This window comes from Hippopotamus amphibius, chromosome X (assembly GCF_030028045.1).
Source record: "Hippopotamus amphibius kiboko isolate mHipAmp2 chromosome X, mHipAmp2.hap2, whole genome shotgun sequence".
NCBI classification, from domain to species: Eukaryota; Metazoa; Chordata; class Mammalia; order Artiodactyla; family Hippopotamidae; genus Hippopotamus; species Hippopotamus amphibius.
Genome location: NC_080203.1, coordinates 17,170,359 through 17,186,330, shown reverse-complemented (window position 1 = coordinate 17,186,330; position 15,972 = coordinate 17,170,359). Strand labels below are relative to the sequence as shown.

At 47.3% G+C, this 15,972-nt stretch overlaps 1 protein-coding gene across 1 annotated transcript in view; it reads left to right on the top strand.

Moving 5' to 3' along the window:
- The first annotated feature begins 427 nt into the window (after window positions 1-427).
- VGLL1 (vestigial like family member 1) overlaps window positions 428-15,972 on the top strand; it is a 30,567-nt gene continuing 15,022 nt past the window's right edge. The window contains exons 1-2 of the mRNA XM_057719198.1: window positions 428-559; window positions 5,112-5,330. Coding sequence (XP_057575181.1) covers window positions 5,129-5,330 — 202 coding nt within the window. The 5' untranslated portion in view covers window positions 428-559; window positions 5,112-5,128. The remainder of the gene's footprint in view (window positions 560-5,111; window positions 5,331-15,972) is intronic.

Here is a 15,972-nt window from a genome sequence, read left to right as displayed (position 1 = left end):
CTTCAGTCCCTCTGGGCCCATGGAAGCCTGAGAAAGTCCAGAATCCTAGGGGGCTGTGCTCCCTTCTCTTCCCACGAGGAGAGAAGAAGAAACTAGTGACCAGCCAAACTTTCTCTCAGTTCCGGAGAATGAAAGTCACATCACTTGGATCCCAGCCCCACCACTGAGGCTTCAGATGGTACTACTATGTGTGTGGTTTCTGGGCAAACAATTGGCTGCCCACTTTAAGAGACAATATCGTTAAGTGCCTTTTTTTTTAATGCAAAAAGAAAGAAATAAAAAAAAAGAACTACCTATTTTCCTCATTCCTGCAGGTGCCCAACCCGACTGACTTGTTGGAGTACATTTTCTGCATTCTTAATAGATAGCTAGCAGGAAATGCCTCGTATAGGCTCAGCTAAAAGGATAGAGGGTAGCAAGGGGAGGGCACAAGATAGCCAGGCCCTGCTCGGGCCAGCACTGAGCTGCTCTAAAGAGGGCCAAGCAGCTCCGGCCATCAAAACGTACTTTGCCCAGCCACAGGATCTTGCTGTATCTCCGCCGATGGTTGAGAATTAAGGTAAGAGAAGGTGGGGACTTTGGGGGAGGCAGGAGGGATGGGAATTCAACTGGAAAGGAATCGGGGCTGGGGGCAGGATGGTGGTGGTGGGGGACATCATATGCTTTGTTCAGTGAGATACAGTCCGGTCCCTTTGGGGTTTTTGTTCCAAGTGACCACTGTGACAACTCTCTGACTCCCCATGCCACCGCCGGGTGCTGGGTACCATTTAGCAGAAGGGTGGTAAACGTGTCCAGGTAGGCAGCCTGATAGAATTCAGGTCAAACCGTTGCTCTTGGATTCCATGTTAAAATTTGTGCAGAAGACCGGGCAGTATTTCAATGCCTACTTCGTGTCTTGATAGTTCGTGCGTTGGGGAAGTTGCAAGCCACAGTGGACTTTTGTAATTATGCTGTTTGAACTGCGCATCTGGCAAAGCTTGGCCAAGGCCACTACAAGAGGCTTTCGCTACAAAGCCAGGCGTCGATACAGAAACATCTTGGCCAGTAAAGTCCCACCCTTTCTTCCTCCTCATTGACCTCCCCCTCAGTTCCAGCTTTGCAGCTCCCCCTTCTCCTAAGCCTGATCCACCCTACCAATTCACTCCTGAATAAAGAGACCCCTCAAGGAGGGTTCGTGTGGGGATGAAACCGGTCAAGTCTGTCCACAGGTGCAGTGAGGTGCAGTTCTGCAAAGGATTAAACCAGATAACAGTTCTCAGACTATGAATAGCCCTCGAATACAGCTCCTCTCCCCTGAGGTCTGAGTACAGCCGGGAGAACTGCTTGTCAGCTGCATCCGGGGATGTAACCCAGGGCTTTCCTTTGAAGTATGTGTCTGTGTGTTTGGCGAGGAAAAGAGGGGCACGGGTAGGACTTGGGGCTTATTCAGGATCCGCAGTTGTGTAAGATCTGAGCTCCCAGGTGAGGGGGCTGAGACGGTGCTCTGACCTGCTCTATCTCTGGAGCTAGCCTGTGGTCTCTGACCAGGGATGCTGGGAGCGTGCTTCACTGCCCCGATGTCCCAAGGGTCCAGCCGGCTCTTCTCGTGGCTTCAGGGAGACTTAGCAAAGAGAGGTGGCAGGCTGGGTCAGGCCTGAGCTAGAGAAGTGGCCACTGGCAAGAGGGTAAGAGGGCAAAACCCACAAAGGTACTAAGCGGCCCTTGCAGAGACGCGTGCGAGCGTGCCCGAATCGCCTGCGTACAAGCCCGACAGGGAGCCAGAGGGCTGGGTGTTAGGGTCCTGGCGCGAGTCCCACGAAAGGGAACGGACTGTTAGCCCCACCGGGTAGTTAGAAAGGGATGGTGAGGAAAGGCCAGACACTGAAGCCAGGGAGACCTGGGTTCAAACCCCAGCTCTGCCACCAGCGAGCTGTGTGGCCTGGGCCCTTGATTTCCCTTCTCTAAGCCTGAATTTGCTGATCTATAAAATGGGGCCAATAATACCTACTTTGAGGGTTGTAAAGACTGGAGAAAGTATATGTGTAGCTTCTGACACAGAGTAGGTCTTCTGTAAACTGCCACTTTAGAAAAAGCGCTGTGTCCACATTTATCTTTACTTTGTCATTCATAGCACCATCTATTTATTTGATTTGCTATTTTTTGAAATATATTTGATGTATAGCACTGTGTAGATTTAAGGTGTACAATATGTTAATGTGCTAAAGGTATATGTTGTCACATGATTGCCATCGCAGCTGTAATTAGCACCTATATCAAGATGGTTAGTTATCATTTCTTTTTAGTGATGAAGTAATTAAGTTCTAGACTCTTAACAAGTTTGACGATTATAATACAATATTGTTGTCTACATTCACAGCACTGTGCGGTAGATCTCTAGGGCTTATTCACTATTCGTTGCATGTTTGTTCCCTTAAACAGCATTGGTCCTGTCCCCCCCATCCCCCTGGGAACCACCATTTTATTCTCTATTTTTACAAGTCTGGCTCTTGAAAATTCCACATATAAGTGAGATCATACCGTACTTGTCTTTGACTTACCCCATAATGTGCTCAAGGATTACACCCTTGCTTTATTTCTACAAGTCCAAGTATCTGATGATAATATGTGCTTTTTCACTGAGGAATAATTTGCCTTCAGTGAAATGCACAGATCTTAAGTGTACAATTTGATGAGTTTTGACAAATGTCTACATCCACGTGTAACCTTCACCCTCTTCAGGGTGTAAGACATTTCCAGCACCCCTGTGAGTTCCCTCTCGCCCCTTCCCAAGTCCCACCCCACAGGCGACCGCTGTTCTGACTTTTATCACCATAGATTATTTGTGCCTGTTTCATGTAAGTGGCATCATACAATATGTGGTCTTTTGTGTCTGGCTTTTTTCACTCAGCTTAATGTTTTGGTGATTCATCCATGCTGTTGGGTGGATCGGTAGTCTATGCCTTTTTATGGCTGGAAAACATTCCATTGTATGAAAATGTCACAGCTAGGTTATTGATTCTCCTGATGATGGACATTTGTGTTGTTTTCACTTTTTGACTATTATAAATAAAGCCGCTATGAACATGTAGAAGTCTTTGTGCAGACGTCTGTTTTCGTTTCTCTTGGTTTTACGTGCCTAGAAGTGGGATTGCCGGGTCATATGGCAAGCGTACGTTTAACTTTAGAGGAAATTGCCAGACAGTTTTTCAAAGTGGTTGTTTCCAAATTTTTCGAAATAAGAATACAGTGGATTCATTTTTCAGGTGGTTCCTGGTGGTGCTTACTTAGCATGGCTGTCACCCAGGGGCAAACAGATTGACGTGTTCAATGAAAGGCTTCTGGAGACTAGGAGACTACAGAACCCAGCTGTGATGCGGCTAGGATTCCAAAAGGGGAACTTTTCAGTAAGGGTCCTCTGCTCACTGCCAGATTCCCTCCTAATGTTTCCATCATAATCTGTTGGCACTTCTGGCAGATGCATAAGAGAAGAGGCTGCAGAATCCATGCACCCCAACCTCTTCATTTTCTGCTAGAGAAATCTGAAGCCCAGAGAGGCCCTGTGGTTCCCTAAAGGCACACACCCAGCCAAGGGAAAGCCCAGGTCCTCTGACCTCTAATTGGTGTGATTTCCTTGCATTGTGCTTTCCCTGCATGAAATGGGATTTCATCACTCAGCCATTGTTTACTTCGTGTTAGGTGCTGGAGGTAAAGAAATGAATAAGAAATGGCCCCTATCCTCAAGGGTCTCAAGAGACTAGAGAGGGAGACAGGCTATTAAACTCTAGTCATTTGCATTTATATGCATCAGAATGAATACATTCAAGGTGTCTTTAGTCAGGGCACCGGGCAAGTGCAAGTCGGCTTGGATGGCCAAAGGTGATGAAGCACCCAGACCGGTTACTTCCCTGGTAAAGGAAGGCCACGGCCTGTCTCCAGTGCCAACTGTGTGCCGGGTCCCCGCCTGGGTGCAAAAGGACAGCCTCTGCCCTCAAGGAGCTCACAGGTAGGATCCAATGAAGGAGGCCAAGATTAAGGCAATTCAGCAAACGGCTGTTGAGCATTTGCTCAGTATTGAGATAGACGGCAGGCACTGCTCTAGGCGCAGAGGAAACGTGGTGAACAGAGTGCTTTCCCCCAGTGTCACCACAAAATATTAGTGTGAAAGGTGTTATCTGCATTTTCTTCAGAGTATATCTGTCTGGGAGTTACCTGGTTGCCTACTGGTTAGGATTCTGAGCTTTCACTGCTGTGGCCCAGGTTCAGTCCCGACTGGGAAACTGAGACTCTCACTGCAAGCCACGTGGCACGGCCAAAAAAAAAAATGGGATTCAGGGTCAATTGGACCTGTATTTAAAGCTCTGACATTTCCTAAATGACTTTGGACAAAGTATACTTGTCTGGAGGCCTTAGGACTGATGTTGTTTGTAATTGCTAGTTTCTAAGATGCGGTGGGGGTGCGTGCAGGACCCCATCGCACTTAGATTATGGCGTCAGCGGGGACGGGAGAATTCGATGTGTTTGATGCTCCTGCATGGAAGTGGCCAAGGTGGAAAGCAATGCTTATTAGGGAACCTGAAATTGTCAGTACCCACTGCATTGCTTAGCCAAGCTCTATGGGGGTACTCGTGCCCTTGTTCAGGGTGATCTACATGTGGCTTTGGGGGGAGGCAGGCATTTCCCCAGAAGGCAAGTTACTCCACTCTTTGGCCTGTGTCTTCTTTCTTTCTTTCTTTCTTTCTTTCTTTCTTTCTTTCTTTCTTTCTTTCTTTCTTTCTTTCTTTCTTTCTTTCTTTCTTTCTTTCTTTCCTTCCTTCCTTCCTTCCTTCCTTCTTTCTTTCTTTCTTTCTTTCTTTCTTTCTTTCTTTCCTTCATCTTCCTTCATTTCCTGATGCTCTTCTAATCATGCTCCCAGACAATCCTTCTCATTTGTAAGAGAGGGCTCCTTCAGCACTTGGTAGAACTCTGTCTTGTTTCCTGAACACTGCTCAGCAGCTGTGCGGCTCCTGGGGGCCGCAGTGAGAGAGCCTGAATCTTAGGAGCAAACTGCTTACCCTCAAGGATGCTGCTCATCCAAACTACAGCCAAGCCGCTGGGGAAAAGAATGCCAGTGACATTTTGCATTTGCTCCACAGCTCTCCCCTGTGTCACGATGGAAGAAGTGAGGAAGACTGCTGTCCAGATGCAGAGCCCTATCAAGACTGAATGGAATTCCCGCTGTGTCCTTTTCACCTATTTCCAAGGGGACATTAGCAGCGTAGTGGACGAACACTTCTCCAGAGCTCTCGGCAATGTCAAGAGCCCCCAGGGACTGAGCCCTTCCAGCCAGAGCGGAGATGTGATCCTGAGGAATGGTGAGCACGTCGGGAGGGCGGGGCTGGAATTCCCTATCGCGCTATCATGAAAGACCAGTTCTGATGCTCTCAACGCTCTTAGACGTGTATATATTTGCTGAAGGCATGTCACGCTGTCTAGTGAGACGAGAAGCCACACCCCTTTCTCAGAAGTTTCACGTGAAAATGAACACTGTTTAGAGACTTCCCTGGTGGTCCATTGGTTCGGACTCTGTGCTTCCACTGCAAGGGGCACAGATGCAATCAGGAAACTAAGACCCCATAAGAAGCACAGTGCAGCCAAAAAAGGGGGGGGGCACTGTGTAATCAAATTGATACACTTATTTCATTATGCCCTCAATTGTGTTAAATGCTGGGTTCAGTACTCAGTATGTTATAAGAATGCTACAACTGTTCATTACCAGCAACGTTATCTGTATTATTATTACTACTACTACTACTACTACTACTACTACTACTTTGGTCTGACAGGTCAGGAACACCAAAAGACTTGTGATAAGAGCATGTGTGTCCCCTGTAGGTACACTCAACCTCCTCTCAATAGTGGGTGCTCTGGGGAGCAGGGGCAGGGCAGCCCTCTCCCCACCCTTAACAGCATCAGGGGTGTCTATTGCACAAGCTGTTGGGTAGTTTTTAGAAAATAAGCATTCTGTCTCTCAAAACACTTATTTCAAGAGAGCTATGTCAAAAGGTGCCGAGGTCATGTGCTGAATGCCCTAATCCTATTGGCGGATGGACGTGCCTCCAAGTGGGGCCTCTTCCTGTGAGTGAAGAGCTCCCCTGTTTTCAGATGCATCACTCTGGCTGGCCAGATTCATTGGGTCTGGACAGGGAGTTGGTGTATTAGCTGATAGAGCTTTTCAGAATTTGCTTCTCTCCTAGAAATGACTTTTCCAGTTAGGTGATGTGATTTTTCTCAGAGACTCTTGGGAGTTCAGGAAACGTGAAAGGGGGCATAGTAGCAGCAGGTACTAGAGAAAACACTGGGCACAAGGGGCTGGTGGAGAGCGGGGAGGTGCTGTCTAATGGTGTGCTGAGTACTTCAGAGCAGCAGCACAAATGGCTGGTCTTGAGTCGTTTGGAGAATTGACATGTGTTAAGTGGGTTTCAGAGGATCTAACTGGCTCCTGGGAAGGGTCAAAACCCCAGGCTGTTCATGCATACACAAATCTGCCCGCTTTGGCTATTTGACTCCGGGTTAGTTCTGAACACATTGGCTTGAATTTGTTATAATCACTCCCTTGTCAGTACCAGCAAGTCACAGTCCCTTACTTCCTCTATCCTGCCTGGTAGACCCAACCTGAGAGAAAACCAACTCTTGGCTTATTGTCCCATTTCTCAGCTTCATTTTGCAGCAAGATTCATAAGAGGTGTCCATGAGCACTCTTTCCTCTTCCTCTTCTACTCTCTTGAATCCACTCCACTCAGGCTTTCATGCTCATCACTCCCCCTCTTTTTTTGAATAAGTTTATTTATTTGTTTGTTTATTTATTTATTGGCTGCGTTGGGTCTTCGTTGCTGTATGCAGACTTTCTCTAGTTGTGGTGAGCGGGGGCTACTCTTTGCTGCACTGCACGGGCTTCTCAGTGTGGTGGCTTCTCTCGTTGTGGAGCACAGGCTCTAGGCGCGTGGGCTTCAGTAGTTGTGGCTCACAGGTTCAGTAGTTGTGGCACGTGGGCTTAGTTGCTCCACAGTATGTGGGATCTTCCTGGACCAGGACTTGAATCCGTGTCCCCTGCACTGGCAGGCGGATTCTTAACCACTGCGCCACCAGGGAATTCCCATCACTCCTTGAAACCACTCTTAATCCAGGCTAGCCAGGGGCCTCCACTTTGCAAAGCAAATGGTCCTTCTCTGTCCTTATCTTAGCTGATTCATCAGCAACGTTCATGCAGTTGATTACTCCTTCCTCTTGGAAATACCTCCTTCGCTTGGATTCCATAATGTCACAGCCTCGTGGTTTTCCTCCTAGCTTCCTGCTTACGCCTCCTTCTCAGTCTCCTTTGCTGAATGTCCTCTTTTCTTCAACGCTTCAACTGCTAGACATTTGAGGGCCCCAGGACTCCAATCTCAGATAATTTCTCTCTCTACACTCACTCCCTAGGGGATCTCTTCCAGTTTCTTTGTCTTAAATACTATCTATATAAATCCCATCTATGTGCTGATCAATCCCAAGTGTAAATCTTTAGCCCAGACTGGATTTCAGACCTATCTACGCAGCTGCCTACTTGATACCTTAACTTCACATAGCTAATAGGAATCTCAAACCAAACAGGTCCCAAGCTGAACTCTTTTAATTTTTTTTTCTAAATTTTGGCCACTCCACGTGGCATGCAGGATCCTAGTTCCCCAACCAGGGATGGAACCCATGCCCCGTGCAGTGGAAGTGTTAACCACTGGACCACCAGGGAAGTCCCCCAAGCTGAACTCTTAGTCTCCCCCTCATCCTGCTCTGTCCATGGTCTCAATAAATGGCAACAATATCCTTCCAATTAATTGGAATCATATTTAACTCCTCTCTTTATCTCATACACTGCATCAAAGCTTTGAACAATCTGTAAGTTCTACCTTCAAAATATATCCAAGCTCTGACCATGTCTCCTCACCTCCACTGCTATCCCTTTGGTCTGAGAAGTCATCCTCTCCCTTCTGGATTTTTGCAGTAGCCTCCTCATCGGTCTCCCTGCTTCTGCCCTTGCTCCCCTCCAGTCTATTCTCAGGGTAGCAGTCAGAATAATACCATTAAAATGAAAGTCATACCGTATCACTTTTCTGTTTGAAATCCTCCAGTAGCTTCTCATCGCACTTGGAATCAAATCCAAGGTCTTAAAATGGGGCCCTCCCTTGCCTGGCCCCTGTCAGCTTTCTGATCTCATATCTTACCACTTCCCACCTCCCTCACTCCAGCGTAGCCTCCTTGCTCTTTGTGACAAGTACCGTCCTGCCTCAGGCCCTTTGCACTTCCTCTCCCCTCTTCCTGAAATGCTCTTTCCCCAGATAACCGCATGACTTCCCCTTTCTCCATTAGAATGTCATCTTTTCAGACAGGCGTTCCCTGAACAATCTATTTAAAATATAGAAGCTCCCACCCTGTGACTCTCTGTCTTACCCTGTTTTATTTCTCTTAGCACTTGTCACCATGAGGCATATTATATATTTTTGTGTTTCTTATCTCCCCCTACCCCCTAGACTGAAATCTGTGGCAGCAGGTACTCGATCTGTTAACTGCTGTTTTCCAAGTACCCAGCCTAATGTCTGACACATGGAAGGTTCTCAATAAGTATTTTGTGACTGAATGAAATTGTGATTTGGATGACAGAGTGTTGATGTCTGTCACTGATGGAGTTAATGTAGAGAGAGAGTCATTTAGTGTATGGCTTTAGAACCAGGCAGCCTGGGGTGAGGCCAGCTTCATTGTTTTCCTATGTGATCTCAGGGCACATCCCATCATCTCTCTGGGCTTCTTTGTTTCCTCATCTGTAAGACTGAGTTTTATTTATTTATTTATTTATTTAGGTCTTAGTTGTGGCTTGTGGGCTCCTTAGTTGTGGCTTGTGAACTCTCAGGTGTGGCATGCATGTGGGATCTAATTCCCCTACCAGGAATCGAACCTGGGACCCCTGTATTGGGAGCGTGGAGTCTTAGCCACTGTGCCACCGGGAAAGCCCCTCACTGAGTATTATTGAACTAGAGGAGGAATCAATGAAAAAATGCATGTCAAGGGGCACATGGCAAATGCCATGTAGGTGGTAGTTACTTCTGTGGTGGTGGTGTGAAGGCTCCACACGTGTTTTTTTGAATGGCTACAGTGGCTACAAGGACCCGCCTTCAAAATATCAGGATCACAAAGCAGCAGGGCCCTCCCATCAGCCCCCAAGTTGTCCAGGGGCTTCTGCTGGGTGGCTGCTGCCCTGTTTCTTATGCCTTCTAACTTCACTCCGTATTCTGTGAAGACTCTGCCCACCAAAGGAACTTGGACATGGCCTTGTATCCTGCCCAAGCCAGCCTTCCCAGGCCAAACAGAGAAGTGGCTTTCTTCTCCACTTACCTTCTGGGTTGTTGCATTTTCTGTGTGAGAGTCTCACAGATCCCAGGACTGTGAAGATGTGTTCCTCACAGCGTGCGGTGGGGGCCGGGCCAATGTTCGTCCAGCTGATTGAACACATGAAGGAGAAAGCCTGTCTTCCTCAAGGCCTATCTCATCATAGTTAGGGGTCAAGTCCCTCATAAGCTCTGCTGCCTCCAGGGAGGGTGCCCTGAAAGAAGGCGGGTCCCCAGTTGTTCTCACTGGAGGTGTTACATGAGATTCATGCAGCTTCAAAAACAGTGGGAAATCCATAAGGTGGCCCTTCCTTACTGACCCTTCGCATCCTCTCAGCCCCTGCAGGCCAGTCCCAGGCTGTCTGGCCCCAGTGAGGCCCCAGCTAAGCCACGCTGAGAACAGGCTCCCATTCACGGGCTCCCATGGCGGGCTCTCCCACGTTCTAAGGATGCTCTGTCAGGCCAAATACGCAAAGTCCAAACACTGAGGCCCGTGTGGCTAAGAAAGGCCATTGAATTTCCTGGCTGCTTTTCCTAAATCAAAGTTATTTTTTATTTACTTAGGTATAATTTATACTGGCCCTGCTTGTAGAAAAGAAAACACAAGCTGAAAGTATCTTTGAATTATCTCCCTTTTAAAAGGACATTGGGGATTTCAGAGTGGATATCTTAGAAGCTTCAGAAGTTACCATTTCTGGGATCACGGTCCTGGTGTACAACCCACCCCGTATTCTTCCTGTCCCAGACTCGAGCCCAGCCCCAGGGCTGGCAACATCACTCAAGGGCTGCTGAGAAGGTATACTTACTACCTGAGCCTTCAGAGGTCTTTTATAGCCAGTCTCCCTCTCTCCCCTCCTCCAGAATCCAGCGGGGTTGGGGAAGAAACACTGGGTTTCTTTCTTTTTTATTTATTTTTTTTAATTTTTAAAATTGAAGTATAGTTGATTTACAATGTTGTGTTAGTTTCAGGTGTACAGCAAAGCGATTCAGTTATACATATATATGTATCTATTTTTCAGATTCTTTTCCCTTGTAGATTCTTATAAGATATTGAATATAGTTCCTGGTGCTATACAGTGGGATCTTGTTGTTTATCCATTCTGTATATGGGAATGTGTGTCTGTTAATCCCAAACTCCTAGTTTATCCCCGCTCTTCCCCCTTTGGTAACCGTAAGTTTGTTTTCTGTGTCTGTGAGTGTCTGTATATTTTGTAAATAAGTTCATTTGTGCCATATTTCAGATTCCATATATAAGTGATATCATATGTGTCATTCTCTGTCTGACTTACTTAGTACGATAATCTCCAGGTGCATCCGTGTTGCTGCAATGGCATTATTTCATGCTTTTTATGGCTGAGTAATATTCCATTGTCTATATGTACCACATCTGTATTCATTCATCTGCTGATGGATGTTTAGGTTGCTTCCCTGTCTTGGGTTTCTTTTTCAGTGTGAATATCTACATGAGGTATAGTCATGCTAGTTGTTTACGGCCCTTGTGAACGCTGACAGCTTCGTGTCTTCCTTTCCAATGAGGGACAGGGCTCTGCACCAACATACAGGGAGCTGCACTGGGTGCCAGCTGCTGTGCTACAACTGCATTCACTTCAGTCCTTAAAATCCACTTTGATTGATAAAGGTTGAAGCTAGGCAAACAGAATCTCTGGTGTTAGGAGACAGGGGAGTGGTTACCTTTGGAGGGGTTTAGTGACTGGGAAGGGGACTGAGGGGGCTTCTGAAGTCGCAAGTTCCTTGACCTGTGTCTTCATCACCCAGTTTGTGAAAAATTTTCCCCCCACCTACACATTTACACTTATGCATTTTCCTACATGTGTGCTGTACTTCACAAACCACTTTACAATGGGTATTAATAGCCTCACTTTACAGAGGTGGAAACTGCAGCCCAGAGAGGGTAAAAGTGATGGGATGGGTCACACAGCCCAGTGAGTGATAGAGATTGAAGCCTAGGTCAGTCAGGCTCCAGAATCAGCCTCTTGGCTGTCCCACTGTGCTGCTTTTGTAGACCCTGATGACACCCCAGCCAGAGAGTTAACACCCATCAGCACTCTCACTAATAATGTTTACAATGACCAACATTTATTGACCGCTTCCTGTGTGCCGGACCTTTTGCTAGGGGCTGTCACATGAATTGTCTTACTGAATCCTTATGCTAACCTACTGGTTAACTCTCACCATGCCCATTTTCCTGGTAAGGAAACTGAGGCTCAGAGAGTTGAGTGACTTGTCCAAGATTCCACAGCTCATAAGGGGCAGCTGTTTGCAACCAGATCATTTGATTCTAGATACTGAGCTCTTAGCCATTTTCAAAATACACGCACATGTTCTGTGTTTCATCTCCATTTTCAGTTGGGAAAGGAAACCTAGATAATCAAGAAAAAGCTAGGTACCCCAGGCAGGTGGCCGTGAAGGAGGGGGTGGGACTGAGTAGGAACCCCCCACTGGGTGCCCTGGAACAAGACTCTCCTCCACAAGCTGTCTCTCTGTCTCTGGTGTTATTTCAACCTCGGCTAATACAAATATCCTTATTTCTGGAGTGAATGAATCAGAGACAAGTGCCACCAGCCAAGACGGCAGAGACGGGAGAGTCAGTGTGTGCAGATCGGGCCAAAGTTGGGAACTTCGTGGGGCAAGATATGTGTGTGTTAGGAGGATTCTCAGCTTCAACTGCATCATAAAGCAGCATTTCTATTAAAGGTGGAGACAGGGGAGAAAGAAGGAAGGAAGAAAAGATGGGGGGAAGGCAATCAGGCAATTATGCATTGGTCTCTCACAGCTGTGATTCAGGCTCACTGAGGCAAGTGGGTTGTTTTTTTATTATTTTTTGGGGGGTACACCAAGTTCAATCATCTGTTTTTATACACATATCCCCGTATTCCCTCCCTTCCTTGACTCCCCCCTCCTCGAGTCCCCCCCACCCTCCCCGCCCCAGTCCTCTAAGGCATCTTCCATCCTCCAGTTGGACTCCCTTTGTTATACACAGAAAAAAAAAAAAGTAAAAATGTAAAAACCCACTTGCCAGGAAAAAGTCGGGCAAGTGGGTTTTTACATTTTTACTTTTTTTTTTTTTCTGTGTTGGGTCTTCGTTGCTGCACACGGGCTTTCTCTATTTGTGGCGAGCAGGGGCTACTCTTCACTTTGGCGCGTGGGCTTCTCTTGTTGCTGAGTATGGGCTCTAGGCACACGGGCTTCAGTAGTCGCAGCACTTGGGCTCAGTAGTTGTGGCCCGTGGGCTCTAGGGCGCATGCAGTTTCAGTAGTTGTGTTGCACGGGATTAGTTGCTCCTCGGCATGTGTCCCCTGCATTGGCAGGCAAATTCTTAACCACTGCACCACCAGGGAAGTCCCTAAATTTTTACTTTAACTTTTTCTAATCACAAAAATAATGTATTAAGTTTTGAAACTTTAGAAAACACAGGGAAGCATTCAGGACTCAAAACCATATGCACATCTATGCTCACATACTAAGTTTTACAACCTAACATCATTTTGCACTTCATGGGTTGTAGCTTGTTTTTTTAACTGACAACAAGCCATACATATCTCTTGCTATTACAGGTTCTACTACAACATCATTTTATGCCTCAGGAGCATCCTTTTTATAGCTGTACCAAATCTACTAAAATTTTTGGACATTTAGATTGTTGCCCATCTTTTGCTATATGTAAATATCACATTGAATATCCTGTGGCCCAACTTTGGACGCATCATTGGTTATATTAACATAAATTGTTCTAAGTGGAATGACTGCATCAAACAGTCCACTCACATTTCAGAGTTTCGATAGCTACTGACAAATTGCTCCCAGAAATGTTATGCCCATCCGCCACCCCCCAGCCGCGGGAGTGTCTGAAAGAGCCTGCTCGCTGCCTTCTTGCAGTAATGGGAGACAGAGCCAGTGAAGCATAAGACTGAGAATCCGCCAGCTCTATCCCTGCTAGCTGTGTGGCGAGCTACTTTCACCACTTTGAGTCTCTATTTTCTCGCCGGGTTGCTGTGAAGCTCACTGGGGATGTGTCCGGAATCCTAGACAAAGAGCCTGACCCATAGTAAGTGCTCAATAAACAAAAGATCTTCTAGATTTACAGTCGTTCCTGCCCATCTCTGATGAGCTCTTTCTGGGAATGGACACACTGAGCCAAGGCTTCTGAAATCTCTCTGATAGCCAGTATCTACTCCATCCCCCACGTCAGCCCTGAAGCTGCTACTGCTTCCCAGGCTTCTCGGCTCTGTCCTTATCTCCCCTCCCTTCTGTGGTGACTGAGGGCGGGGTGGCTCCTCAGGCCTTGTGCATCACCATTTTGTGTTTTCCTGGTTGATTCTGTGGAGTGTTGAAAACCAGAAGAGAAACTCATGAATGTGAGCCTACACTGTGTTTGTAAACCGAAATAATAATTAATAATAGTAACCACAGCAACAGCTCTCACTTCCTGAGTGCCTATTAGGTCCCGGGCTAAACCCTTGACATAGATTGTCCTCTTCTATCTCATAACAGCCCTGAGAGGCTCCAAGGTAGGAGGGGATGTGGTTGGTGTCACACAGCTAGGAGGTTGGGGAGCTGGGATTGGACTCCCAGCCTGCCTGACTTCAAAGTCTGTGCTCTTAGCCGCTCTGTGTGCTGCTGTCATCCACAGAGAAGGATTTGCTGGGGAAGGTGTGTGCGCATGTATGTATGTGTGTGCGAGCCTGTCTGTGCACATGTGAGGGCACCCGTGTGGGTACACCTTCGTTACAGTAATATTTAGTCGGGGCCCACTCTGTGCCAGGCATGTGCAAGTTCCTGAGGATGTGATGGGCAACAAAAGAGAAGGGATCTCAGTCCTCTTAAAGCTTCCTGGCTAGTGGGGAAGACCAATAGGAAGGCAGGCAGGCAAGCAGGCATCACCGGTTAGGCATATGCCATGGAGGAGTAAGCAGGGCATAGGCACAGAGAGGAGTGGGCTAATACCCTGGACATTGGCTGTTCAGGGAGAGCCTCTCTGAGGGGTGACATTGAAGTTGGTGTGTCAGAAACTAGTCTGGAACAGGGAGGTGGGGCCCCCATGCAAGGATAGAATGTCGGGAGGGTCCTCTGGGGTGCAAGCCAACTCTGTGATGCCTGGGGGTGCTTTCTAGAAGGTTCTGGGGCTCTCAGAAGTGTCTATGCGTGGCATGGGTGGTATCTCTGGTTTTGTTTAGGGTGCAGGAGAAGTCTGCCATTTTCATCCTAAAGGGACAGGGTGAGAAATGGGGACTTGCACTCCCTGAACAGGACCTGGTCTCAGGACCAGGGGCCTCAGGAATGCTAGAGGCATGGATAGGACTAAGAGGCAGTGGCTAGATGCTTAGAGTTGGGGTAGAGGGGATGGAAGCCTTTTGTGTTCCTACTGAAAGAAAACCAGCCTGGGGGCGGGGGGAGGGGCAAAATAGGAGAAAGGGATTAAGGGGCACAAACTGCTAGGTACAAAGTCAATAAGTTACAAGGATGTAATGCACAGCTCAGGGACTAGTCAATACTTTATAGTAACTTTGTATGGAGTATAATCTCTAAAAATACACCTGAAACTAAAATAATATTGTAAGCCAACTATACTTCAATTAAAAAAAAATACTAAAGCCACATCCACTTTAAGACATCACAAGATATGGGGTGGTTAACCTTTCACAAACGCTGCCTAGTACCGACTCTCACCTTCAAGGAAAAAGAAGAAGAAGAGGAAAAATCCAGCCTTTCCAAAGTGCCCCCGAGGTGTTCCTTGCCTGCTGTCCATTCGTTACGGTAGGTTGGGGTTTGAGAAGGCAGCAGAGTCTTCCCAGCGGCTCCCTCTCATCTCCCAAGTAACTAAGAAGGGGGAGCTTGGGTAAGGAAGTGTCACCAGGGCCACTTCTAGCAGTGGCAAGCGTGAGCCAGTCCAGTGGTTCTCAGGGTAGATGGGTGTGGTTGCTGGAAGCTGTTTGCCCGAGAAGCCTGAGAAAGAGGCCCACCAAAATCCAGGGTCTCTGCTCCATGGGACCCAACACCCAAGCCTGCTCTGGAAAGGTGCTTTCCCCAGGCCACCCAAGGCCCACTATTGGGTTGTTGTGAATTCAGGATTGGGCCTCAGACTCCTATCCAAACTGTGCTCTGGTGCACTCAGTAACCAAGTGGGATCTGGATAGGGGCATACCACCCACTCCACTTAATGTTTTAATCAGAGAATTCTGGAAGGGAAGCAGTTTTAAAAATATTCAAAATCCGCTGGGGCCCTGCCTTCCACTTTTCAAACCTTCAGAACCTAGGCCCTACGTGTGAGATCTGTAAGGCCAGTTCAGATGGAAACTGCCCAGTTATCAGAGGCTACACATTGTTTCTCATTTGTGCTTAGGACATGCAGTACCCTCATTCAATACGAGGCACGGACAGTGATTAGCCTAAGTCAGCTTAATCACTCTGTGCTACACAGCGCCCTGAAAATTGCTACTAGCCCACAGATATCAGTTTTCAAAAGCAGCATTCATCCCCAGCAACAAATCTTGATATATGTTTCCTTGCTCTTGGCTTCAATAAATGAAGCCAACCATTGCCCATCGCTCGGGAATGATGGGCAGAATATCTGTGCCGTGTA